We start from the raw sequence: 27,116 nt of genomic DNA on the forward strand, positions 1-27,116 counted from the left end.
AATATCTCAGTGTTTTGCTTTCTTTTCTTCTTCCATTTTCATTCCAAATTCCAGATTTGACTGGACAAATGCTTGGTTACTAATTTAGAATATAATTTGCGTACATTTTAATTAATTATTCAGACACTCGAAAATATTTCATGCGAAGAAAGAATGAGTAGAATTCACCTTGAGGTTTCTTGCCTGAAGTAAAAAAGATGAGATTAAAACTCAAAACGTTCAGGAATCAGCCAAGGTAAAGGAAGCCTAACATGGACTGTTAAGGAAGCCCTAGACGGTCAACCATTTTGATCAAAAGTTTCCGTCAATCCATTGACGTGTGCTTAAATTAATCTTCCATCCACCCTTCAATCCCGACCAAAGCTACTCTAACACACTACTTTTGATCAAAATGATTGAGTCATTCAAACTTTTTATCAATCACCGTCAGTGCTTGACTCAAGCGTCAAACAGGTTCCTAGATGGTCAATCATGCTGAGTCAATCGACTAACAGAAGCTTTTGATCAAAATGATTGACCGTCAAGGGTTTCCTTTAGACATAACAGATCTATTTTACATTGAATTAAAAATTTTATTAAATTTTTTCCCTAGCGTAGTGATTTATATTTGTAATGACTTATATTTTGTTTATTTTGTTAGATCATAGGCAGCGCAATAGCGCTGCCTAAGCGTAGTTGATTTTGTTCAGCGTAGTTGAAAGGTCCGGAAATTATGTCTTTGAGGATGGCAACTCCACAGGCCTCAGGGCAAGGGTTGTAATTTACGTCCTGTGGGCATATCAGGTTTATATAGAAAGGGTGATCGTAAAAAATGTCGGAGGGGCTCATTGGATTGGTAATCAGAGGGTGGTTACTTCCCCCACACCTCGTATTTTCCCGAAATGCATCTGATAGAGATTTTGAAATGACCATTTGTTGTCGCAGAAACTTCGAAAAAGGCTCATTCGATTGAAAATTGAAAGGGCTAGTGCCCTTTTTAATAATCAAAAGTGAATAATGGGCAACAATCCCCCCCCCCGCCCATCAATTTCCAAAACACATTTAATCAAAATTTTGAGATGTCATTTTTTCAGCGTAGTTGAAAGGTCTGGAAATTAGGTCTTTGAGGATGGCAGCCCCAGAGCCCTCAGCACAAGGGTTGTAATTTATGCCCCGAGGGTATTTAAGGTTTCTATGGAAAGGGTGGTCGTAAAAATTCAGAATGGGCTCGTTTGATTAGAAATCAGGTGTTCTAGTGCCCTTTTTAAAAGTCGAAGTGATCGGGAGGCAGCCATCCCCCCCACATCATATTTTCCATAAATGCATCCGATAGTAACTTTGAGATAGTCATTTGTTCAAAAACAGTCTAAAGATCACACAATAAGGCTTTTGGGGTTGACGGAATCCCCCAGAATCTGAGGATAAGGGTTGTAAATTATGCCCCAGGGCATATAAGGTTTTTATGGAAGGGGCGGTCGTGTGAACTTTAGAAGAGGCTCATTTTATTGGAAATGTATAGTTTTAGTTCTCTTTTTGGAGTCAAACCTGATGGAGAGCAACTAGACCCCCCCTCCATGACATCCTCTTTTCCCGAAACGTATTCAATTGAAATTGCGAGATAGCCATTTTCTTACCAATAGTCCTAAAATCATATAACAATGTCTTTAAGTTGGACACAATGCCCCAGAGCCATTGGCAAGGGTTGTAAGTTATGCCCGGGGCATACAAGGTTTTTATGGAACGGGTAGTCGTATAATATTTGGATCGGATGGAGCTCATTTGATTGAAAGTCGGAAGTTTCATTCCCCGAAACATATCCGATAGAAATTTTTGAGATATATATTTTGTTCAGCCTTGTTGAAAGGTCCAGTAATTATGTCTTTGGGGATGTCAACCTCCCTACAGTCCCCAGGACAAGGGCTGTAAGCTAGGCAATTCGTCCATTGCTTACACATAGTATATGCTATTGAGAAATGTGTGCATGTTTTAAATTTACTTTCCAAGAAGACGAAGGGCATTCAGGTGAGCCTTTCAGAGAATGTTGAGGGGAGTGTTGAACTAAATCAAAACACGCTATGTGTATAAGCATTGTCAAAAGGGTGTAACACAGGATTAACTGAGTATATTAATTTTGGAAAATTCAGGAAATGATTAGGGATACGATCAAAAAGGCAATATTTACATTCTGCCAAAACTACTAAAACTACCGCCACTGCTACTAACAGACTACACCATTTACAATATCGAGGGAAATTTTGAACCAAATTAAAAGACAATATGTGCATGCATATTGTTTGAAAGTTGAAACTTTCAGTGAATGCTTAAAGGGGAAGATCATCTCACCAAAGGGCAATATGTGCACACTACTGCTAATACTATTGTTACTGCAACATTTACTAATACTACAACTACTACTACTTCTATTGCAACCCCTTTTAAGGCTAAGAGCATTGAGATGAAAATTTCAAGAAGTATATGAACATACAGGTTATCAAAAGGGTACATCAGAAATGCCATTGCATTTGCTAATAGTATTAACTTGAAAGTTCCAGGACTGGATGAGAGGGATGTACTACTGACCAAAAGACAGCCTGTAACTACTAGTGCTGTTAGTAGTACTACCGCTATTCAATACTATTATTACTAATATCAATACTACTTCTGTGACTACTATTACAACTATGCCTAAGGGTATGAACGTGACATTTTAAAAAGATTTTGAGGGAGAAGGTGATCTGAATCACAACACGCCGTCTGTATGAAGGTTGTCAAAAGAGCGTAGCAGCAATATCTAAGGAATAGTTTAGTGTGTTAAGTTGAAACTAACAGAGCTTGTTGTGAGGGATGTTGAACTAACCAAAGGCAAATATTTGCATCCTAATCCTACTGCTTCTACTCATACTACTACTACTGTTACAATTATTACTATTTCTATCGCTACTAGTGCCACTAAAGCTTAAGCTACTACAATTAACTCTACTGCTACCATTACTACTACTGCTATTAAAACTAAGGATATTAAAGAGAAAATTTAGGGGCATACAGAAATGGTATGGAACTAATTCGAAACACACTATGCCCACACAGTTTGTCAAGCAGACGCATCAGAAATTCTTCAGGAGCAGTTGATGGTATTAAAATGAAACTTTCAGCGTGTATTAAAGAGGATGATGAAGAAACCAAGGGTTTTATGCGTATACTCCTACTAATGCTTCTACAACTATTTTTACTGCGTAAGCTAAGGATATTAAGATGAAGTTTTCAAGGAATATTTAGAAGAATGTTGAACTAAATTAAAACAAACTATGAGCATGTAAACTTTCTGAAAGGTGACAAAGCAAAGTCTGTCGAAAAACTAGCTATTCGAAGTTAGACACCTGTGAGTAATCTGTGTGGGATTTGGGATTAGCTATACAGTCTAGTGTGTATAGTTTTAATACTGTAAGAACAGTTACTGTAACTAATGATGCTAAGGGTATTGAGGCGAAACTTTAAGGGAACGTTTAGGAGGAGTTTCAATTGAAAGAAAAATACTGTATGCATACTGGTTTTCAAAAGGCCATATAAGCAATATCATAGGCAGCACCACTCTATAATAGCTAGAAATATCATTGAAACTTCTAAAGGAGCTAATTCGATTCAAAATTAAAGTGCTGGTGCCATTTTTAAGAGTAAATAGAGATTGGAGGGCAAGCAGCCCTTCTCTCAAGCACATTCATTTTCCAAACCCATCCAGTCAAAACTTTGAGACAGCCATTTTGTTCGGCATAGTAGTCCAGCAACTATGTCTTCAGGGTATAAGGCATTTCAACCCCCCACAATTATGCAATTTGCCCATTATGCTTTAAAACTAATTTAGGCTTTATTGAATACAAAATGCATTTTAAATGATTTCACTTTTTTTATTTTTATAAAAAAAAATTTATTAAAACTTTAAGGAATAAATATCAATATATGTCAATTAAACTGACAATGCACGGTCATTTGTTTTTTGTTGTTTTTTTTTTCAGTAAAGCGCAAATTATGTTCTGTTCTTGAGAAGAGATGGGGGTTATCTGCCCTACGCATGTTAATTTTTGCTTGTTTTGAGTTTCATTTATTTATTGATGGTGATTTGTGATAGTGTTACGCTAGGAAGATTATTTGACTTTATTTCTGTTAATTCTTTGCTTTATGGAGCTGTTTATTTTTTTTAAAACTTGTTTTGTGAAAAAAGTTTTTTAAATTAATAAAAGTGAAAAGTAAAACAAGATGAAGATGAAAAAACATGGTATAAATATTAAGCGTTATGCTGCAACAAATAACAACTCACTGCAGCACCAAGCAGCCTGGGGTCAACACAGATGCGCACACTCCTCCACAATCCCAGTCTATTCAGAGCTCTTTACACCATCCCAAGAAGCCCTAATTTCCTTTACATCCTGTCTTACGACCTCTTCCCACCCCATTCGAGGGCGACCTGCTCTCCGTTTGGCCCTAGACGGTAGGCCTAGAGATTAACCAAAATAGGACAAATGAAGTAAATGATATATTTATTTAGCTAAAATATTAATGGGGCAATACAAAAACGAGCCTTAAGTTTTGGTATTAATTTTAATAGAAGAGTTCCAAATTACTATCCGGAGGCGTGGTCTCTTGTCAGAAAGCGCATGTGACTTCTTAGAACTAGGAAGACATAAATCAATTGATGAAACCCTTTCAAAAGTGACTTGCCTTACTGAGAATGTAATTCCTACATATTTGGCAAGGCAATAAGTGCCAAGGACATATTTACGCACGAAAGAAGCCAGAAAACCCGCAGATTAATTCCTGTATAGACAAAAATGAGAAGAAATGCAGACACCCAAACATTAACTCGATAGCATGAATTTATGGCTAAATGATTTTATAAGAACTTCAAAAGTCTGGGTTTTCTTTGAGAGAGGATAAATATATAGGTTTTAACCAGGGTAGGTTAAAAAAAATCTACATAAAGAAATTCCCCAAATGGCTCCATGAATGCCAAACTATTGTCGTGTTCGCAAGAATAATCTTCAATATATATTGAAGAGGTAGAAAACAATGTTAATCTGTGGCTTGAGTTAAAATTGAAAAAAAAGCGAAAACTAAAGCTTCAACGCAAACCTGTACGGGCAGCATCTCGCAATTTGGATCAAGAGTAAAAAAGCAAACATTTATTTTTTAGCAGACATTGTTAAACTATTTTGCCGTTTATTTCCAGTCTGAGCATTAAAAAGAAAGTGTTGACAATTTGACGAAAAAAAAATACAGATTTTGAAAAACTTCATGAAAAAATAAATTTTGGAATGTTGGGCTTATCATAGTTTCAAGTGTTTTTGTCTTCATAATTATCAAAATCAGCTGTCAAAATACAAATCTTGAACAAGCATTATCCATACAAAGTAAAAATGTAATCTTGAATCTTAAGATAACAATAAATCTTTATATTTTCAAAATAGAAAGTCGTTACTTTTAAAAAAGTACTTACTTTTTATTTATTTTCAGGATTAGACTTAGCTTCGGTCTAGCTCTTAGGTTGAAGCTCAGTAGCTCTCAAACTTTCAAAAAGTTCAACAGAGTTGACATAAATGTCCATTTCGTTGATATGTCTAAGACAAACATTCTATTTTACTTGAACAACAGACTAAAGAAACTTTTGTTTATCAAGATTCAGCTCAAACTATTCTTGTAAAAAAGGGTCCGAAGGACAAATATAGACTTAAAAGAAAATAAATAAACATAAAGATGGTACAACCGTACTTCGTTTATAGACAAGGTACTATTTAGCCAAATCTTAATTACTCCTACAGATCCGTTCTTACAATTGCATAAGGATACCATGCCGGTTGTTAAATTTTTTTTCTATTTTAGAGTTATTAATTTCCGTTCGGAAGAGCCCTCTCGCGACATTCTAGGACCACTGTGTCGATACGATCAGCCCTGGGGAACAAAAAACAAACACGAATCCGTGATCTTTCTTCTAGCAAAAAATAAAAAATTCCACATTTTTGCAGATAGGAGCTTGAAACCTCTACAGTAAGGTTCTCTGATATGCTGAATCTGATGGTGTGCTTTTCATTAAGATTCTAAAACTTTTAAAGGGTGTTTTCCCCTTTTTCCAAATAAGACAAATTTTCTCAGGCTCGTAATTTTTGATGGGTAAGACTAAAATTGATGAAACTTATATATTTAAAATTAGCGTAAAAATCTGATTCGTTCGACGTATCTATTGGTATCAAAATCCCATTTTTTAGGGTTTCAGTTACTATTGAGACGAGTCGCTCTTACTATACAGTTCGTTACCACAAACTGTTTGGTCAGGCTCTTCTCGAAATTCTTAGAAATTTTTTTTCAGAATTAGAAATATAGTTCGGTTGAATCCATGTAGTTACTATTTCAGAATTAGCATCAATTGGTAATTTTTGTTCACTAGATCCTTTTTTTTACCAATTTTCGCTCGTTACTAGGTTGCAGCTATTCCTGCAACCATAAAAGTATATTTTCTCAAAATAAAAGGCCAGGACAAATCAAACCTGATCGGTTGATCTACAGATAATAATTGGAAGTTTGATCAATGTCCCATTATTATTAGCGATTTTGAGCCTTACAAACACTGAACTTCTTATTATAGCCAATGTAATGCAATTGATTCAGTAAAGAAGAATGTGCCTCCTAAGTATTGATGATTTTTCCAAGGTTCATCCCATAAAACGGATAGTCTTAAAAACGGATGGTCTTAAAAACGGATGGTCTCACTTTGAATAATGTGATTGGTCATCAATACTTAGCAGTGAGGATGTAAACGAGTCAGCTCCTCAATTTGCCTGTAGCCTGCATAAACTAACAGAGCAACATTTCTCACTGCGAAAACAGAAGAAGAGTAAACTCCCAAAATGTCTTTGAATAACTTCGAGCCTTATAAAATATACGCACCTGGGTTCGTATTTAGTCAAGCCGGCTTATAAAAATCAAAATATTCACTATTTAGTCAGATATAAGCAGTCTCCGTGTTTGTACTAGTTCTTTAATGTCTAGTTCTTTAGATGTTTATGAAATAAACATCTAATTTTACAAGGGGTCCATATGCCAGGGGTCCAAGAATTTGCTTTGGATGAGACCCATACTATCAACATGATATAAAAGGGTAAATTAGGAAAATATGGGGTAGCCTAAAATTGTAGTTTAGACTTTAGACACTTCTTGCTACTTTTGGAAGCAGTTGAGTTAGGTGAATCACACTTTCAGAAATGAATGATGAATCCAGGGCCAAAAATATTCGAGCCAATTGAAAATGACAAAGAAAAATTGGTAAATATTGAGCAGTTCATATTTTTGACCTATGAATAAAGTTAACATACCATTCGATGCCTTTTCTTATGCGTTGTCCAAATATAAGGTAAATTTTTACCAAATCATATTATTGACTTACAAATAAAGTAAACGTACCACTTGATCAGGAACGTCCCTGATCAGGGAAGGAATTTCCCTGGATTCATACACGGAATTTTTTTTATCTTTCTTTCTTTCTCTTTGGATGCACGATTTTGCATATTGAGAAAATTTTACGGGGTATTTGTCCGAGGGGAGGGGCACCTAGCACCTGAAAAAGCATGTAAGGATTCCGACTAATTTAAGATTATTTTACTGTGATTCCCAACGAAGGTTTTTAGTCATGCCATTTGCATTTTGGATAACCACTTTTGCTGCATAAAAAAGAAGTCAGCATAAAGACAACAAGAAACAAAGTCACGCTTATTTGAGTCACGTGGCAGCAATAAAGGGCGTTGACACTAAAATGGCACCGTCATACACGGAAGCGCTGGCTACATTTCAGAAGAACTGGCTACAAAGCAGTATTCAGCCGGAAAGCGTGACGTATTAGCTCGCTAATTTCACTGATAAACCAGATTCATAGACTGGATTATTTCGCAATAGGCAACTAAGTCAGATAAGCATTAATAAGAGAGAAAAAAAACCTATGTCACATAGGTAGCAAGGCTCATTGAAACTATTGCCAAATAGACGAATTAATGCTGATATGTTAATTGTTATATTCAGAACCGAATAAAGAAGACTCACAGTCCCTGAGATTGCAGGGAGATGGGTATTTCCAGCCACCTCTTGGTCAGGGGTAGTGATTCCTCTTTTGAGTCTTTTTGCACCTCTTGCAGTGGCATCAGTTTATGAAGATTTGGGGGGGGGGGGTATTTGCTTTTTTTCGATTTTTCAACTAGAATACCAAAAGAAAGCATTTTTTAATAAAAATACCCAAAAACGATTTTTTTTTATCTAGGAGATATAGAATCTATGGGCACAAGCCTTCCTGCACCCATCTCCCACTTGACGCCACTGACTTACTGAGAATAACATTTAAGATTTGAAGATAATTGCGTGGGTACTTTTTTCTTGCTTGCAAGGATAAATATACGTGGGTACTTTTTTTGCTTGCAAGGATAAATATCTGTGTTCCAATTATGATACCAAAAGTTTTCGTTAAATTTAAGAAAGTTGTGAAGTATTCTCTGCGCACATAAATCAGGGGGATCTCCACTTATCACCGAGATTAATCTAGTGAGTGACCTTTCGGGCTTTCAGACGAAATGGACGAAATTTTAAAATGCTTCCAATAAAAGGACTCGTAAAACTTTAGAGTAAAGATTGGGGTTGAAGGAGGAGGCAGCCCCCTCAAATTTACACGATAAATTGTATTATCTTTGACTTTTGATGTCGCCCTTGACGATCAAAACTCGTCAAACTTTTTAGTTTAATTCAATCGGGATTATAAATTGATCTTAAAAATGTATTTGTACATAATATATATATATATATATATATATATATATATATATATATATATATATATATATATATATATATATATATATATATATATATATATATCTTGCTTTTAATTGGTCATTATTTTCAGTGGCCAAAAAAGCACTTTTTCATGTTGTAACACCCCCCACCACCCCCCACACCAATCGACAAATCCTCTGACCCCCACTCACCTCATTTATAATTGGAAATTATCAATTCATATTGATACGACATAGAAAGAAAAGAATAAATTCAGCCAATAGAACAAATTTAATTAATTGGATATAACTTCGTTAGTTTGTTCTATCTAGTCTTAGTCAAAGACCAGTCGCATGTTGGCCTTTTTTTAACGTTCTTCGCGTCATGACGTCGAAACTGAAGCCTTAAGGCAGCTGGGATCGAACCATGGACCCAGTTTCGCCAAGCAGAGACCAATCCCCTACGCTTAACAGAAAACTGAATCAAGAAAGATCATGCCCGGAATATATTTTGGTCACTTGTCCAAAGAATTGTTTTGGGTTGTTTAATTTTTCTCTGAGTTTTCTTTTTCATCAGCCTGAGGATTTGGTACCTTTGTTCTTTTAGTAGCAGAAACACTAGCTAAAAGGTGTATTTACATTACTTACCATCCTAGAAACAGTTTCTGATACACTCAATTTGCAAAACGCAATCAGGTAAATTTCAATGCATGCAAAACTCATCCCATGCAAAATTCAACTGACACAAAACTCAACCCATAGAAAAGTCAACACACAAAAACAAACCTAGCAAAATCCAACCTTTCAAAACCTAACCCACACAAAAACTAACCCATGCAAAATTACGATTGTGTGTATGGACTTCTGTGAAGATTGAATTTTACCGGGACAACATCACGGGTTCCTCTAGAATCAGAACTATAAACGATCATGCAGTGTAAATCACCTGGAGGAAGGGGCGAGAACCTAGTTACAAGTACAGCTTACGATATATTTCCAATATAGAGAGGTTGAAGTGCTTTGTTTGTTTGTTGTTTTGTTTTCTCAGAAAAAAAGAAATGTTTCCCAACATGTATTCTCGAACAACCCTTATTTTGAAGTTTACCTCCATTAGAAGCAGTTAAAAGTAGGTCGCAAGACCATAATGAAAACTGTTATGGCGAATCTAGGCTTAGGTCAAGTTAGGTGAACAATTACCTTAGTCTGACAGAGTTACAAGACGGAAATAACTTGTTGATTCATTAATAAAAAATAACCGTTGATTTTTGAATTAAAATCAAGTTACTATCAAGCCATTGAACAATTGGAGACAAAGCCAAAACAGGTAGTCTGAGTGAGAGGCAAATTTTCTTTTTACCGAGTAATTTTACTCGTCCAATTTTTTTTTTAATAATCCCTGAATGATTCTAATGATCTCAGGGTTCACAGTTCATCTAATGGTTTGGCGTTTGAAAGAAACGTATGAGCTATATCCATCTAAACACTAAATAAGGAAGTTAATGTTGTAAGTTTTTAATCCATTCGGAACTACCCATTTAAATCTTTTGAACTTCAACCCATTCAAGGATAAAACTTTTACCCGGACTTCCAGGCTTAGTCAAAGTGGAGTTAATTTTAAAGGGAATCTTTCCCATCTGCTTTAATCTAATTTACATTAATTAGTGCAGGCAATAAACAAATGATAACTCAAACTATGTCAAAGAGAAGAATTATGGTTTGCGACGAGGAGGGTTGTCAAAGGTCCCCCCTTTGACCTGACGCACACTTGGCACTTCTTACCGAGCGTTTTTTTGGCCGTTGCTACTCTAGCGCGTACACACTGGGCGGTAAAATTCTACCGTCGCAACATCAGTCGATCGTAATAGATCACAAATATACCCGAAACCGTGCAACAAGAGTTTATTTCATTCATAGTGTTGTGTATAACATGAATAAAGAACAACTTCTTGCGTTTACGGTATTTAAGCCGCCGATTAAAGAGGAAGCAAAGAAAATAATAAAAAGAAAACCCGCCCCCCTTCACATTAAAAAATGCATTGTATGCTCCCCACCTATATTCGTATGAATTTATTACGCGTACAGGCACGGAGGGGGGAGCGTTTGAACTAGAAGCTATTCCGAAAACCAATAAAAAGAAATTTTCTCATAGTATATAAATTCCAATTTTGTTAAAACATTATTTAGTTTAGGGCACATAAATTGGATTAACGCTCATTTTTTTCTATTTATGATAAATAGGTTTTGATTTGTTTAGGCTCAAAGGCAGGGTCAAATTTGGGCCTAACGCCTTGACAATTCAAATTTCCCTGAATTTCTGTGCAACTCTTAATCAAATTATCTAAGGATCTTTTTTTTTCTTTATTTTATAATTGCCCTCTCCCTTACCAGAAAAAGAAATTCATACAAAAAAATCTTTAAAAAACGCTAAGTGTGTCTTGGGGCTTAGGGTAGAACTTGTGAGCAGCAAACACAAAACAGGCACTAATGTAAAACAAAGAAGTCCATTGCAATCAAAGGGGTCTATTGCTAGACTAAACGAAAAGGGACAATCCACTATAAAAACTCGGTTTGAACAGCTCCCAAGGAAAACATCAGTACAAAGAGAGAGTCGTAGAGGGGAGTAAGTAAGTTAGTATCATAGAGCTTGGGGTCTAAAAGTTAAAGACACACGCACTGTAATTTTTTCTTAAATTAAAAGGTGATGTTTAGTCAAATTCAAATTACAAAAACAGCAAAAAATGTAAATAAGTCAGGTCGGTTCGAAAAGTCTAAACGACATTAGTCCATATATAAGTACTATGTAATGCCATGATACACAATACATAAAAATACCAAATTTCCAACAGCGCCAGTCGTTGAGACTAAGGTTCTTCGGATATGCAAAAATCTCGTTTCATAAAAGATAACGGATACCACCTTTAATTTTAAGTGTTCTACTTACGTTAGTGAGCAACTATAGCTTAAGACAAAAAAAAACTCTTAATATGTGAATGAAAATGAAGGCAAAAATACAATAAATAACATATTTACAAGATGATCACAAAGACTCCCAAGAACCATGTTAGTTCTAAAAGAGACCAAGCGAGAAAAGCAAATACTTGCCTTATGTCCACCATAGAATGCTATTTCTTCTGCATTTGTAATTATCCTTGAATGAATATAACGTAGATATCCCTTTTTGGCAGCTTCTTCAGCGACCAATTTTCCAAACTTAGGAGAGGTCATTTTCAGTATTTGCCCCGTAAGAATAATGACACCACCAGTTAGAATTGGACCTTGTGAATTAAGAAAAGTAAAATTAGAAGGTGAAGCAGGGATCAGACTACAAATTCAAATACTTTACAAAATGAAACTAAAAAATAAAGTAAAAGAAGTTAGACAACCCTAATAGTAGAACAAAAGTCCAAAAAAGAAGAAATCTGAATGAGCACATACCTTCGCATAATCACTCAGCATCAAAAAAGTCAGCCAAAAACGAAAATGTGAAAATCAAAACGCAAAATATCGATAGGTCCAACTGCCCTTTATATGCTTAACAGGGTAAAATGATAGAAGAGATACGAAAATATCAACAGCAGTGTCTTATCGGACATTTCGTACTGCGAATCCCCTCCTTCTAAAAGCAAATTTCATGCTCTTTAAGAGTATTGGACTGAACTTCTTTATGACCCAGTAAAGACGAATCAAACCATACCTCTAAACTGGGTGGGTTGTTCTCCCCCTGATTTTGCTCTAAGGGAGTTACCCTCAAAAACATTTAAAAATAGTAGGCTAAAAACTAACTCCTCGGATATTTACTCTCTCCGCCTTCCTTTTTTATGACGAAAACTGACCTAAGATGGAAACCATGGGCCATAGATGCTATGTATTTTTTTCCTTTTTTGCATAGACAATAATTACAGCATTTATACCGCAATATGCACAAGAAGTTAATAACTTGGTTGTGTGGAGTAGAAGCCTCGAGCACAAAGTGGGATTTACACTATTTTATATAATAAAGAACACTTAACGAGACAAACTCGTAGAAAATTAACGCCTAAAGCAATGAAAGAAAGGAAGAAGGAAATATTTTTAACTTCAACAGAAACGCAGGTAAAAAACGGTGAAGAACGTCAAGAAGAAAATATAATATACTGCCTTGGATAGTCTCATAATACATAAACCAAACCACAAGCAACACAAACTAATTACCCCCAAGCAGCAAACCAAGCAATCAATTTTACTGTACACTGAAATACAAGTTAAGGACATTAATGCAGAGAGCAGTTACAGGCAGAGTAATCAAACAGTTCGTGGTAAGGAACTGTAAGTAAGGAGCGACCCGGCTCAATGGTAACCAAAACTCTAGAAAACGGGATTTTGATGCCGATAGATACATCGAAAGAATCAGATTTTAATGCTGATTTCAAATATATAATTTCCATCAAGTTTAATCCAACCCATCAAAAGTTACGCGCCTGAGAAAATTTGGCTGATTTTCGAAAAAAGGGGGAAAGACCCCCTAAAAGTAATAGAACCTTAATGAAAATCACACCATCACATTCAGCGTATCAGAGAAGCCTACTGTAGAGGTTTCAAGCTCTTATCTACGAAAATGTGGAATTTTACATTTTTTGCCAGAAGAAAGATCACAGATGCGTGTTTATTTGTTTTTTTTGTTTTTTTTTTTTCCAGGGGTGGTCGTATCAACCAAGTGGTCCTAGAATATCGTGGGAGGGCTCATTGGAACGGGGATTATAAGTTCTAGTGCCCTTTTTAAGTCACCAAAAAAATGGAGGGAAACTAGTCCCCCTCCCACGCTCATTTTTTCCCCAAAAATACCCGATCAAAATTTTGAGATAGCCATTTTGTTCAGCATGGTCGAAAATATGATAACTATGTCTTTTAGGATGACTTAATCCCCGGAAGGGCGGGATGACGGATGACGGGAAGGGCTGAAACTTATTAACTTTATCCAATTTTAACATGTAGTATTGGTTATTGGGAAGTATACAGACGTTTTCAGGGGGTTTTTTTCTGGTAGTGGAGGGGGTTGGGTCAGGGGTTATGTGGGAGGATATTTACATGAAGGAAGTTTTCATGGGGGAAGGGACATTGCTATGAAGGGGCTTTTATTACTAATAAAAACGTTCGTAAATAAAATTTAACAAGTTTCGAGAAAGCCATTTAACAAAACAAAAGCAAAATTAATATCAAAATTTTGTTGTAATTATTCATGTACGGTGACCTAAAATCAAAACCTGTATTAGTTCAAAAACGTTCAAAAATTAAATAATTTTTTTTTAACTGAAAGTAAGGAACGACGTTAAAACATAAAACGAATAGAAATTATTCCGTAGGCTATATGAAAGGGGCTGGCCCCGCCTCAACGCCTCGCTCTTTACGCTAAAGTTTTTTATTGTTTAAAAAAAATAGATTTGTTATAAAGTCAAACTTTAGCGTAACGCGGGAGGCGTTGAGGAGAGGACAGCCCCTTTCATATACGTTTAATGTCGTTCCTTACTTTCAGTTAAAAAAAGCTTGGTGGTTTTTTTTTATTTAAAACCTTCCAGAGACTGGGTCTGACTCATTTCACCATAGTTTTTTTTTTTTTTTAACGGGAAGCTTAATTCCGCGTAGATCAGTGAAAATTATTACTTGCTAGTTTTTTTCTTAAACTATTTTACAAGTAAGCTGAAGCAACAAATAGAAACCAGCCCCGATTGACGATTTTGTCGTAGATTTTTTCAATTTTTAAGTTTTATTTACAATACTTGGGGGGGGGATTATTAAAAAAATTGTGTACTAAAGGGAATTACCTGTCCATATATTAGCCAATGCTAACTTTATTATTCGTTCTGCTGAGTTTGGTGGATGAAACAGATTGAATATATATTTCTATTGCTAAAGCGTCAGGATGAATCCCTTCGAAATGACTTAATAAAAAAGACCATTTGACGTAACGAGTCTTTGATGGCTCAAGTCTGTGATAATTTATGAATGGAGTAACAGTACAGTCGGAGTAAAGTCGTTGCTAAAAAACGACCCTATAGTTGCACAACCGTCAAAGTTGAGGGGGCGAGGATTTTTTTAGGTGATACTGATCTGAAACATAAAAAAAATGGGCGACCATTTTCCAAAATAAAAGTGAGGGGCAGATCCTTTTAACCATCTTGAGTAGAATTCCAGTTTCTTGCTCGCCTTTTTCCACATGTGCGTAAATACGCATGGTGTTTTTTTTTAACCATAGTAAATATATATGGTAAAACAAAGCTAAAAGAACAAACAAAAATTGATTGCACAAATTTATCAGGTTTAGGGAGAAAGATAATAGCCAGGGAACGAAAATCCCCTTAAGGTGTGCAAGATAAATAAACTGGAATATGAGGGGGGGAGGGGGCAGGTTCTTTGGACTATTTTAAGACAATTTCTAGTTTCTTACCCCCCCCCACTTCTCTATATGTGCAAATATATACATAGTGGTGTTATTTTGCTCTTTTGTACCATATATCAGAATATATCTATGATGAAAATAAAACTATGCTAAAAACTAAAAAAGTTATTATGTTTATAGAATATATAAATAAATAATCTACGATGAAAATAAAACTAGGCTAAAAACTAAGAAAAATTATTGTTTACGAAGTATCAAAAGCCAGAGCATAGCATGATCTTCAACAGGGCACACATACCCCTTTATAGGGCACTTGGGGGTACAAGATACATTTTTAATTGCAAATACCCTACCCTAAAATTCCACATATCTAAAATGTAAAGGAGCAAAACCAGGTGTTTTCCTATCAGAGGGAACGCTAAGCGTTGCCTATAGTAAAGACCATACGACTCCAATATCTTATTATTTTTTTCCCCAGAGGCACTTCATATGTAAGGGGTCGTCGAATAAACTTCAAAGGGGGCTCATTCGATTGAAAATCGAGAGTTCTAGTGCCCTTTTTAAGGGTCAAAAATAATTGGAAGGCAACTAATACCCCTTCCACGCCCACCATTTCCCCAAACACATCCAATAAAAATTTTGAGATAGCCATTTTGTTCTACGTAGTTGATTTCTACATGCAAATTAAGTTTTTGAGGAGAACACTCCCCCACAACCCTCATGGCATGGGTTGTAAGTTATGCCCAGGAAGCATACAAGGTTTTTTTATAGAAAGCGTTGTCTTAGATACTTCAAAAAGGGCTCATTCGATTGGAAATTTAAATGGCTAGTGCCTTTTGTAATAGTCGAAAGTGATTGGAAGGCAACTAACATCCCTTCCACGCCCACCATTTCCCCAATCACATCCAATCACAATTTTGAGATAGCCATTTTTGTTCAACGTAGTTGAAAGTTCTGGAAATTATATCTTTGAGCAGGACACTCCCCCAGAGTTCACTTTTTAAGCCTCAAAAGATGTCAGAGGGTAACCAGCCCCCCCCCCCCCGAAGCCCGTTTTTCCCAAAATCTTGAGATAGCTATTTTCTTTAAAATAGTTTAAAGACCATATAACGAAAACTCCGGGGTCGACACAGCCCCCCCAGGCGCTGTAAGTTATGCCCTGGAGGAGTATATGGTTCTTATGGAAGGGATGCTCGTATATACTTCAACGGGGGCTCATTTAATTGGAAATTGAAAAGTTCTAGTTCAGTTTTTGAGAGTCAAAAGATTGGAGGGCAACTAGCTCCCCCCCCATATGCATCCGATAAAAATTTCTAGATAGCCATTAAGTTAAAATTGTTCAAAATTCAGATAACAAAAACTCAGGTGTCAACACAACCACCCAGGGCCCAAGGGCAGGCGTGGTAAGTTATGCCATGGGGCCTATATGATTCTTATGAAAGGGATACTCGTATAAACTTTGGAGAGGGCTCATTTGATTGGAAATTGAAAGTTCGAGTTCAATTTTTAATAGTCAAAAGAGATCGAAGGGCAACTAGCCCCCCCAGGCTCTTCATTTTCCAAACCCATCTAATGAAAATTTTGAAATAGAAATTTTGTTAAAAATAATTCAAAGATCGGATAAACAAAACTCCGGTGTCAATACAACCCCCCAGGGCCCGGGGGAAGACGTTCTAAGTTATTCCCTGAAGCCATGTATGGTTCTTATGAAACGGGTGCTCGTATAAGCTTCATAGAGAGCTCATTTGATTGGAAGTTGAAAGTTCTAGTTCATATTAATTACACCCAATCCTAAACTTTAGACTCAGCCAAAGGCTCCATAGGAACAATTTTTTAATAATTTTCAAGATGAAATTTTGATTAAAATTTAACGCAATCTCTGCATTGACACAGTGAGCACCTTTTGTTCTAGAATTCTCTTGGAAATTTTTACTACTGCTTTGTTCTTCACATGAAATTTATTTAGCAACGTTTTATTTCAAGATCACTGCGAGAGAATGATGGAGAACAGAGTGTAAATCATGAGTATTTTCGTTCTTGTGAGAAAACTTGAAAGGAATTAAAAAGAAGAAAGCGAAGAGAGGTGGAAAATAAAGGTAAAAGACAAAGGATAAAAGGGATAATGAGGGTAGAAGCTCTTACCATGCAATGTTGAAGAGCCCATTCCTTTGGCAAGTCTATATAGTGAGAAGCTAATAAGTAGTATATCCAATAAAGGTTTGGTAATATGTGAGTAAAGATGAGCCACAGAAGATGTAAAGGATGAAACATCATCAGTCAGGCAGTGATCAGCGTTTTCAATTCTACCATCAAGATTTGATACTCTGTAGTATGTCTGATCCTTCAAATAAGATCTATAGGCATATTTGACAAGTCTTGTTCGAAAGGCTAAAGCCAATTTAGTTTCTAAGAAACGTATCATAGAATTGATAAATGTAGCTGGAACCGCAACACCAAGCCAATAGAGTAGCATCATACCAAACTTATGAATATCCTGACGGACAATATATTTCACCATGCGTCCTTCTAGTGCGGCAACATATATAGATATAAATGTTCTTGCTACCAATGTTGCAGTATGTGATGTAAGTAATGCAGTTTCTTTGGTCCATAGTCCAGGTATCATGATCCTTAATAACTTTCTCAGCTGCATAAAAAACTCTTTGTTGACAGCAGGACCTTGTTTTTTGGTTGCTGCCTCCTTCTCAAGCTTTTTTAAGAACGCTTCATCGACACCAATATTTGACTCTTTTTCAGCATTTTCATCACCAATTGTTTCATGGACAAGCTCACTTAAAGCTCTTGGCTTATTTGCAGACTTCAGCTTTTCTTCCACAGATTGTTGAAACCGCCGCTCATCTAGTTTCTTTTTTAAATCTTTACCAACTTTTAGTAGATACAAAGTTACAATAAAGCAATAGAAGCTCCTGTTCACTGTCTGAGGGGTTACACTTAAGGCATTTGCTACTCCCTGTGAGAATTTAGACGCTGTAGCAGGCATTTCTAAAAGAAAAAGCCAACGTTATAAAAATACCATATACATTTCTGCTTTCTTTTTTTAATGATAGGTTTAAAATACTGGTAACGTAAAATTTCTGAAATAATGAACGAAAAAAAAAGATGTTTGAGATAATTTAGGCTACAGTTAGACCCCAGCGCCGCGCAGATGAGGGAAGACCGGCGGCGGCGGGGCAAAAAACAGCACGCCGCGCCGCCGGTAAGACGCCGGCGGCACGCCACCGGTAAGATGTCGGCGGTGCGCCGCCGGTGCGATCAATGTTGACCGCAAACATTAATGTTTTCATCAGTCTTTCTCAAATCACAGCTTAAATTTACAACAGATTCGAGCCTATTCATGAATTCAAAAATTCACAAGTCGCTGGCTGGAAACTGCTCTTCTTTGGTACTCATCAAGAGAAGTAGAAATCTAGTAGAAACGAAATGGCTGTGGCGTTCCAGAACCCTTGCATAATACGAGTAGTTGAAGTATCTATTAGCTATGTATTCTTAACATAAATAATTATCAAAATTAGTAGTTTTATTCATCGAGCATTGCTGCATATAAAACTTCAAAATACCGTGTCACAAAATTCGTCAGTTATCTGGGTAAAAACTTTGAATATAACTTTGAACTTAAAAGCTTAATTTTTTCATAATGCCCTTTGCCTATATCTGTTTTGTCATATTTAAAACAGTTGAAATGGGCGACTTTGATATTGATTGTTTTTTTTTTTTGCTGTTTTGGATTCCTAAGAAGCCTTCTTGTATTAAAAACTGGTTTTTAATTACAATTTAAAAAAATGCATTTTAAAGTTTTTTTTGGCTTCTTTATAGAATATACGTCATGTAGACTAAGGCTGAACTGCTGCTTTTTTATCGCTTTTGGCTGCTCTTTTGGATATCTTTCATTTTTTCTTTTGGGATTCATTCCAAATTATACACTGATAAATACCTAATATCAGTCAAATTATAAAATGTATCTAAAAGGAGTAAATTTATCAAATTGAAAAATACATGATGAACACTTTGCATGATAACACTTCAATTACAATGACACAAAAAACACTCAATAGTTTATTCGCTATGAAGAAAAATGAAGTGCTAGATATTTTTTTAGGTAAAAAAATGAAAAAGCTCGTCTGTTTTAAGTGTAATTAAATGAAATAATATGCAGACTGAAGTAGCTCCAGGAAGATGTTGAAATGTTCATCCCAGTTCGTCACCTACCCCCCCCCTCTATAATACCTCCCTACCCCCCCCCCTCTGGATACCACCTTGATAGGATACCGTCACAGCTTTCATTAGAAAAATAATTTACTGAATAATTAACAAGGTCACTAAATGGTTAAAAAAAACACCCAAAATAACGTTAAACAGCTTAGTGTTCCTTGAAAAAAAATTGAGGGTATGAGTAAAGGGGTACAAAAATGTCGAAATTATTCAGATATACCTCAAATTATTGGAAAACTGAGTGATAGATTCGCTATGGCATTCCATAAGCTCCAAAGAATCGAATTAAAAGGGAGCACACACATAAGCCAAATAAGTCCAGTAGCCTATGAGAAATCACAAAATACCCAAGACAATGAACAAGTACTAATGGAGGGCCCGGGGTCAATCAAAATATTTCAATGGTTTCCCAGGGAATTTGATATCATTTTCTTCTGTCTCCACTTTAAATGAAAAAAATAATTATCTTTTAGCATCCCTTTCAATAAAAAAAATGAGATATTATCATTTAAAAATGATAGCCCCCTATCCCCCTCCCCTATAGGCAATAATTTACAATTTATTTATGAATCATATTTTTGGGGTAACTTCCGGTTCAACTTTAATTCCCCAACCTTGTACATAGCTTAGTCTATAGCTAAATGTTGTCTCAACCGAAAGCTGTTTTTTTTTTGGGGGGGGGGGGGGGTAAAAATGTTCCAGAAAGAAGATAGTATTTTTTAAGAGGTGTTCAATAGTTGAGTTTTAAACATTAAAAAAAATCTTATCTAAAAACAGCAAAAAAAAATCTGCAAACTTACAATTCAGCTGTAGAAACAATCTGTCAGCTGTCAATTTCAATATCCAACAAAAGGCTGAAGCTGTATAGTAGTGAATGCGTTCTATAATTCTATTCAACTTGAAAATAAAATTCTTGACTACGAATGATGTAAGAAATAGCAATTGGTAAACTGCGTTTGAAATTATTTAAATTCATTTCACAAAGACGATACCTTTTTCTGTCAACATATGAAGAACTGTGTATATTGCAATATTTGCAATTGCATATTGCAATATTTGCAATATCATATTGCATCTGTCTGGTTTTTATGCAAAGTAAAAAAAAAGAGACTAAAATTAATGAATAAGAGAGCAGTGAAGAATTATGGTATACAAAATAATATTTGGCAGGGAAAGTCACTGGTGATAAATCACTAGAGGTGGCACCTTGATTGCGTGATTTTCGGGGAATCGGGGAACCAAATTTTTTTTCGGGGTGACGCATAGATTTTCGAGGAAATACCCGAAAATTCGGGGATGGTGCAAGCTCTGCTTGATTTCTAATCAGGAAAATCGAAATACTAAACCACAAGAGAAGGAAAAGCTCCGACTTTGCAGTTGACACAATAAATAACTTCCGTAAAAATAGTTTAAATTCGACCGAGCGCTGCCGCCTGTGCCGGCTGCGTACCTGAGGCGCGGCGGTGGCGTTATGACACTTCGGTAGTGTTCGTCTGGGCCTCTCGTCGGCGGCGTTCGGTCTATCCGCCGGCGCGGCGCCGGGGTCTAGCTACAGTATACAATAATACATATAGTTGTGGGTGAGGGGGTCAGGAAATCTTCCATGCAGTTCTTTGCTTCCAGTACACACATCCACATGCAGGACCAGATTTGAATCTTTGGCGCACCTAGGCCTAAGCATTTTTTTGGGGGGGGGGGATACACAGAGATTTACAGAGAAATCACCGAAAATTCGGGGATAGTGGAAGCCCAGAACAGAAGGCAATTGATGAGTGATGACCCAAAAGTAATGCAAGAGAGAGGTGATACCAAGCTCTCAGCTGCTATTCTTGGGAGACATCTGACAGTTTGTAAGTGGCTATGGAATTCCCATGCTGTATTAAAATAACTTTTCTCTGATTAGGCAGCACAGCAGCAAAGTACACTTCGAACATCAGTGCATAAATCACATCAGTCCAAATTTGTTAAGAAAAAAATTGCTAAGTGTTTTTTTTTTTGTGTGTCCCTTGACATTGTGTGCTTCTAGGTCCAGCTTAGTGGCCCCATGCGTAAATCCTGCTCTGGTTGCAAGTACGACCTCCCTTGATCCACAGGTACCGTATTGCAGATTTTTTTTTTTTTTTACAGTAAAAAATATGCCCCTATGGTGCACACTCTTAGCTATTGACAGCCCCGACTAAAAATGATGCTGAAGTTTTAAACCAAAAAGAACATTTTCGATGATATTCTCACATGGTTAGCTAAAATTTCCAATTTCAGTCCTTTCAAGGATACAGTACTTCATTCAAGAGTACAATACTTCAAAATAACATAATAAATAAAAACATGCCCCTGTGGCACAATCTTGGCTATAGACAGCCCTGACTAAAAATGATGTGGAAGTTTTAAACCAAAAAGAACAATTTCGATCATACTCTCACATGGTTAGCTAAAATTTACAATTCCAGTTCTTTGAAGGATGCAATACTTCATTCAAGAGTACAATACTTCAAAATAACATAATAGCTAAAACAATTTCTTTCCAAAAATTCGCTGACCAAATCTTTCCCTTGTAATCAAAGATCTTAGAATACTGTTAAATAAAATCAAAACACTTTAGTGAAAGTATAGAGTGACGTTAAAACCTAAAACAGATGTTTATGTCCTATGTATTAGGAGGACTAATGCCCCTCAAAGCAATTCTCTTTAGACAAAAGTTTTAACCAGTTCTTTGCTGACAAAACATTTAAAATATAATAAATATAGCCCATTTGTAATTGCATTAGTTTTGCCTTTCAAGAAATTTGAACTTAAAATGTTGTACTTTGAAGCAAATGCAACTAAATGAGCAAATTCATTCTCAAAGCATTATGGTAAAAAATGTAACTTTTTATTAAATTGCTCATATTTTTACCTTATTCATCAGTCACTCCTATATCACTAAGATAAAATAAAAAGTTAAAATTTATCATAAAGATCAGGGGAAGGAAGTTGAACAGGAAAAAGTGCTGTTTACACAATAAATAGGATATATTTGTTGATTTTCAGTTTTAACATTTCTATTCACTTTCATTTGAAAAAGAAACATGTTTGTTTTTCATGCATTTTATATTCATTTGTAATACCATATTCAAAGCTTTCCTAAAGATAAGAGTATTGCCACCTGCTCAAACCTCTCTTCTTCACAATCTTTATGTTATAGCTTTCCTTTAACACAAAGTAAATTTTGTTTTAAAAATAAAGTAACATTTTGTTTTAAATGCTTTGAGAATATGGGTTTTCTAGGGTGTATGTACTTCATACAGTAAAATTGGTCTTCCTAGATATGATGGTAGTTACAGAGATAATCCCAAAGACATGTGACTGTTTTTTTTATAACAGTTTTGCCAACGTGATGCTGCCAAAAAGACCCCAAAAAAAGGGACTGATAGTTGTGCAACATTTAACAAGAACTCAGATTTAGATTCAAGTGCTATCAACTGCAATGGATGTAGCCTCTGGATATACATTGATTGTCAAGAAATGTCAGAGGCAGAATACTCTCTACTAACTAAAATGGCACTGCAAGTTGGCTGTGAGTGAAAATGCCCAGTTTGCAAAGGTAACCCACAAGTGACAGGTGGGTTACTTTTAGGTTTTTATTTAGACTGGCATACATAACTCCTTTGATCTTTGCACAAGAGTGATTTAATCCAAATGAAACATGTCTGGAAAGAACCATGGGCAGGGGGACAGATATCTGCAGGCACAAAGCCACTTCCAAGCCCCATCCAACTCCTGCAAAAAGGTAGCCAGAATCAATTGAAATTTAATGGGCATGTAGTTAAAAATAAGCAGATGTGCCCAAGAAGTTCAAAGTTTTAGCTTTTTTTATTTAAGTACTAGGAGATTTGAGATTTTTGAACAATATTCAAAAGATTATGGACAAGACTCTTGAACCATTGCGCTCAACTCTTAGTGCAGTAAAAGAACTGGACACCAAAGTTAATAATGCAGGGAAAGAAGCATTTGCCAAACTGCAAGACCAGCTAACCACTGACATTGATAACCATTTGGTAATTTTGAAAGCCAACTGGCAACTCTTGACAAGTGTCCCTTGTTTGACCAGGCTGCAGTTCAGAACTTGGTTGAGTCATAGATTCAGATGTTAAAAAATGATCTTGAGATGCAGGTTGAAACCAAAGTTAGACAGATGATTGCAGACAATAGAGACCATCAGCATCAAAAGTTAAATATCATCATTTTTGGTGTCCCCCCTCAGACAAGTGATGAACTGTATATCAAAAGATTCCATGTGAGTGATTATGGGCTCCTAAACGTAAACATCTCAAATCCATTGTCTGAGCAGTCAGCAAACCCAAAGCCAAGTTGCAACCACCAGCACCAAAAAGAAGCCTGTTCCCATATTGTCTTACATAAGAAAAGGGTCAGGTACCAATCAGTTCCAGAATGATGTCTCCAAGACCCACCATGAAAAAAGAGCAAAACTATACAAGGAGTTGCAGGTCAGATGTGCAAAGGGTGAAGCCAAATGTGAACACTATAGTTCCAAAAATGATCAGATTCATGCAGCCCTACTGGCTGCAATGGAACACTAGATGATATACTATGCAATGTAACCAGTGTAAATAGTCAGATAGATGGTAGTTATTTTCAAAGTACACTGTTTACAAGTAATAATAGTAGCAATGCAAACCAACATACCTCTGTGTCTTCTAGCAGACTTAAGTGTTGATGCTAGCAATGGCCATTGCAAGAATATTGCTGGACATAGTGTTATTTTTAGCAATGTTGATTGCTTAACTTCAAAATCTCAGGAGATCAGATGTGTCCTCTTTGCAAATGAGGCTGATATTTGTGCATTTAGAGAAATCAAACCTCCCTTCCATGACTGACCCACAGATACAGATTTCAGGACACAGATTGATGACCAACCTTTCCATGGATGGTAGCAGAGGAGTAGCTGTAAATGTACAAGATATGATCCAGGTAGGCATAATTGATATTAAGTTAGATTATGAGCCATGGATATCTATTAACCTACCTAGGGTCCCATTGCACTTGTTTGCTATTACAGAAGTCCTACTTCTACAAGTTTGGAGGACTCACTCTTGGCTATTCACTGGTTTATCAATAGTGTTGTCCAAAGGTATAAAAATCTATTCATACTCAATGACTTTAACTTACCTGCAATTGAGTGGGTTGAGGGATATTGCCACACAAGCAATGTGGTAACACAGTCTTTTCTTGACTGTTTAGAAGAACACTTGGAATTCCAGGCAGACATTTCCAACAAGATATTGAGAAGGACAAAAGCCTTCACTCCTTGACTTCCTTTTCTTAAATGATCCTGAGTTGCTCATTAATATAAAATTGCAATCCTCATTTGGAAATAGTGACCACATTGCAATAAAATGCTGATTTCCACTGTACCCACAGACATCAAACCTAACAAAACATGTGTACACAAACTACAGTCAAATCAGGCATGAACTGAGTCAGTGTGATTGGTCATTTGCCAAAGTTATGGAGGTAGAAGACACATGGGAGAAAATGTGTTGCTGGACACCCACAATAGAAATACAACTATCATGTAGATATGCAATCTGAGAACTCTCCCCTTTATGACCAGAGAAAGAAAAATTCCAAGGAACAACAAGAAGAAACTGTCAAAGCTGAAAAACCAGAGCCCCCATGGGGCTGACTACCTAGTTAACTTCAAAGTATACAGAAGAAAGTTTGAGCTTTGTCCAGAAAATTGACAGAGAATTACAAGGAGACCATTGCAGCAACCTCAAAAACTAACCCTAAGAAGTTCTGGAAATATGCTTCTGCACAAAAGCCAGGTAGACACATGGTTATAGAACAGGTTTGTAATGAAATCCAGTCATATGACCCCCAAGAAATTGGTGATGCCTTGAATCACTAGTTTATATCAGTATTCAAACCCCAGACACTGCCCTCTCATAACCCCACTGCACTATGTTGTTAATACTCAAGGGTCTCTAATAATAGTGGATAAGGCTGAGCTTGAATCTTGGTTTAAAAAACTTAATCCAAATAAGTCTGTTGGGCCAGATGGCATTCATCCATGACTCTTAAAAAGAATTTCATGCCCAATTAGTAGTGTCACTCTCAGGGCTCTTCAAAAAGACTATTGATGCAAAAGTCATACCTTTGTACTGGAAAGTTGCCCACAAATTGCCAATACACAAAGGAGGAGCGAGGACAAAGCTCCCAATTATTGGCCAATTAGTATTACTTCTGCTGTTGAGAAAATCCAAGAAGGTATTGTAAATACTGTCATTCTTAAACATTTTGCCACAAATAACCTTCTATTATAAGCAACAACATGGATTCTGACCAGGTATATCAGTTGAAAAAAACTGATTGACTTGTACAACCACATAACTGAGCTCCTTGAACAAGGTCTCCTAGTGGATATGGTTCTGCTAGACTTTGCTAAAGCCTTTAATAAAGTTTGTCATCAAAGCCTCCAGTTGAAACAGAAGGCAATTGGAATTGAAGAGGGTGTGGTGTACTGGATAATGTCTTTTTTGAAGGGAAGAAAGCAAGTCAGGGTTTTTGATAAAGGTGCTAGAGCTTTCTACTCTTAAATAGAAGAGGTGTTATGTGGGGTGCCTCAAGGAACTATTTTGGGGCCTACAATCTTCAATATCTTCATTAAACACTCCAAGAAACATTACCAATAAAATTAGCCTGTATACCAATGACTCAAAACTTACTCATTACAGTCAGATCTAGACAGTTTTTGCAAATGGGCCCATATATGGATGCTTCAGTTTAATGTTGAAAATGCAAGGATCTTCATTTTGGAGGAAATAAGCTGCAATGGCAATATACAATGTCATCAAATGCTGGCAAGAGACAACCAATTTCCAAGAGTACATCAGAAAGAGATTTGGGGGTTGTTGTAGATGAAGACCTTAAATTCAACTGCCACACCCAAGCTGCAGTCATGGGCACCCATATGGAGGGGGCAGGGGGGCTCCCGCCCTCACCTAGAAAGTGGGTTGTTTCACCATTGGATGTGTCAAAATCTTCTTTATAAGTAAATGCTTAGCTCGAGTATTGATTAGCTAGCCTACTTGCATTCAAAATTTAACCTCAATGGCATACAGTTATGCCTAGCCTAGTTGTTATTCAAGTAGCCTAGCCTAATAGGCTAGCTTAATTAGTCTTGGCCTACCTGGTAGTGTGTTTATCCTCAAGATTTGTTTCACAGTAGCCTAAATGATGGTTACGGGGCTGGGCTACAGTTAATTGCTTCAATCAGTTGCCGAGAATGGTTATTTATGCTTCCTTGACAAGAATTTTCTGCTAGGCTACTTGTGAAGATATGCCCCTTCATTCACTTTTTTCCACCTGCACCAAATCTATATGAGTAGCCTGGTGAATCACTTAATCAACAAAAAAAAAAACAAGATTAATATGATCGCAGGTCACTAATCTTCTTTTAGCCTAGGAACCAGTTTAAAGAAAGAGAATGAATCTTAAAAACAAAACATGTTATTGTTATTTGCTTTCAACATTTAAAATGACTAAAACACCGCTGCCAATGTTTGACTAATATTCAGAAATGTAACAATCTCCGCCTGGCAAAATACCAAAATTTCGTGAATGAGTAAACCATGTATCGCGTGAACATAACCCTGTTTCTGTTAAGCCCGTGAGTTATTTTGGACCATGAACTTCAGTTAATTATAGTTGAACTGCATTCAACTCTTGTGTTTTAC

The 27,116-nt window shown here is 36.3% G+C and overlaps 1 protein-coding gene across 1 annotated transcript in view; it reads right to left on the bottom strand.

The window, feature by feature from the left end:
• Positions 1 to 26,887, bottom strand: part of LOC148944531 (ATP-binding cassette sub-family D member 2-like) — an 83,000-nt gene extending 56,113 nt beyond the window's left edge. The window contains exons 1-3 of the mRNA XM_089100537.1: positions 26,570 to 26,887; positions 17,293 to 18,153; positions 11,880 to 12,052 (exon numbers count right to left, since the gene is read on the bottom strand). Of these exons, the coding sequence (XP_088956663.1) occupies positions 11,880 to 12,052; positions 17,293 to 18,151 (1,032 nt within the window). The 5' untranslated portion in view covers positions 18,152 to 18,153; positions 26,570 to 26,887. The remainder of the gene's footprint in view (positions 1 to 11,879; positions 12,053 to 17,292; positions 18,154 to 26,569) is intronic.
• Between the last annotated feature and the right edge of the window lie 229 nt (positions 26,888 to 27,116).

The sequence above is a fragment of the Artemia sp. Qi Xiang Cuo genome, chromosome 14 (assembly GCF_049724085.1).
Source record: "Artemia sp. Qi Xiang Cuo chromosome 14, ASM4972408v1, whole genome shotgun sequence".
Lineage (NCBI taxonomy): Eukaryota > Metazoa > Arthropoda > Branchiopoda > Anostraca > Artemiidae > Artemia > Artemia sp. Qi Xiang Cuo.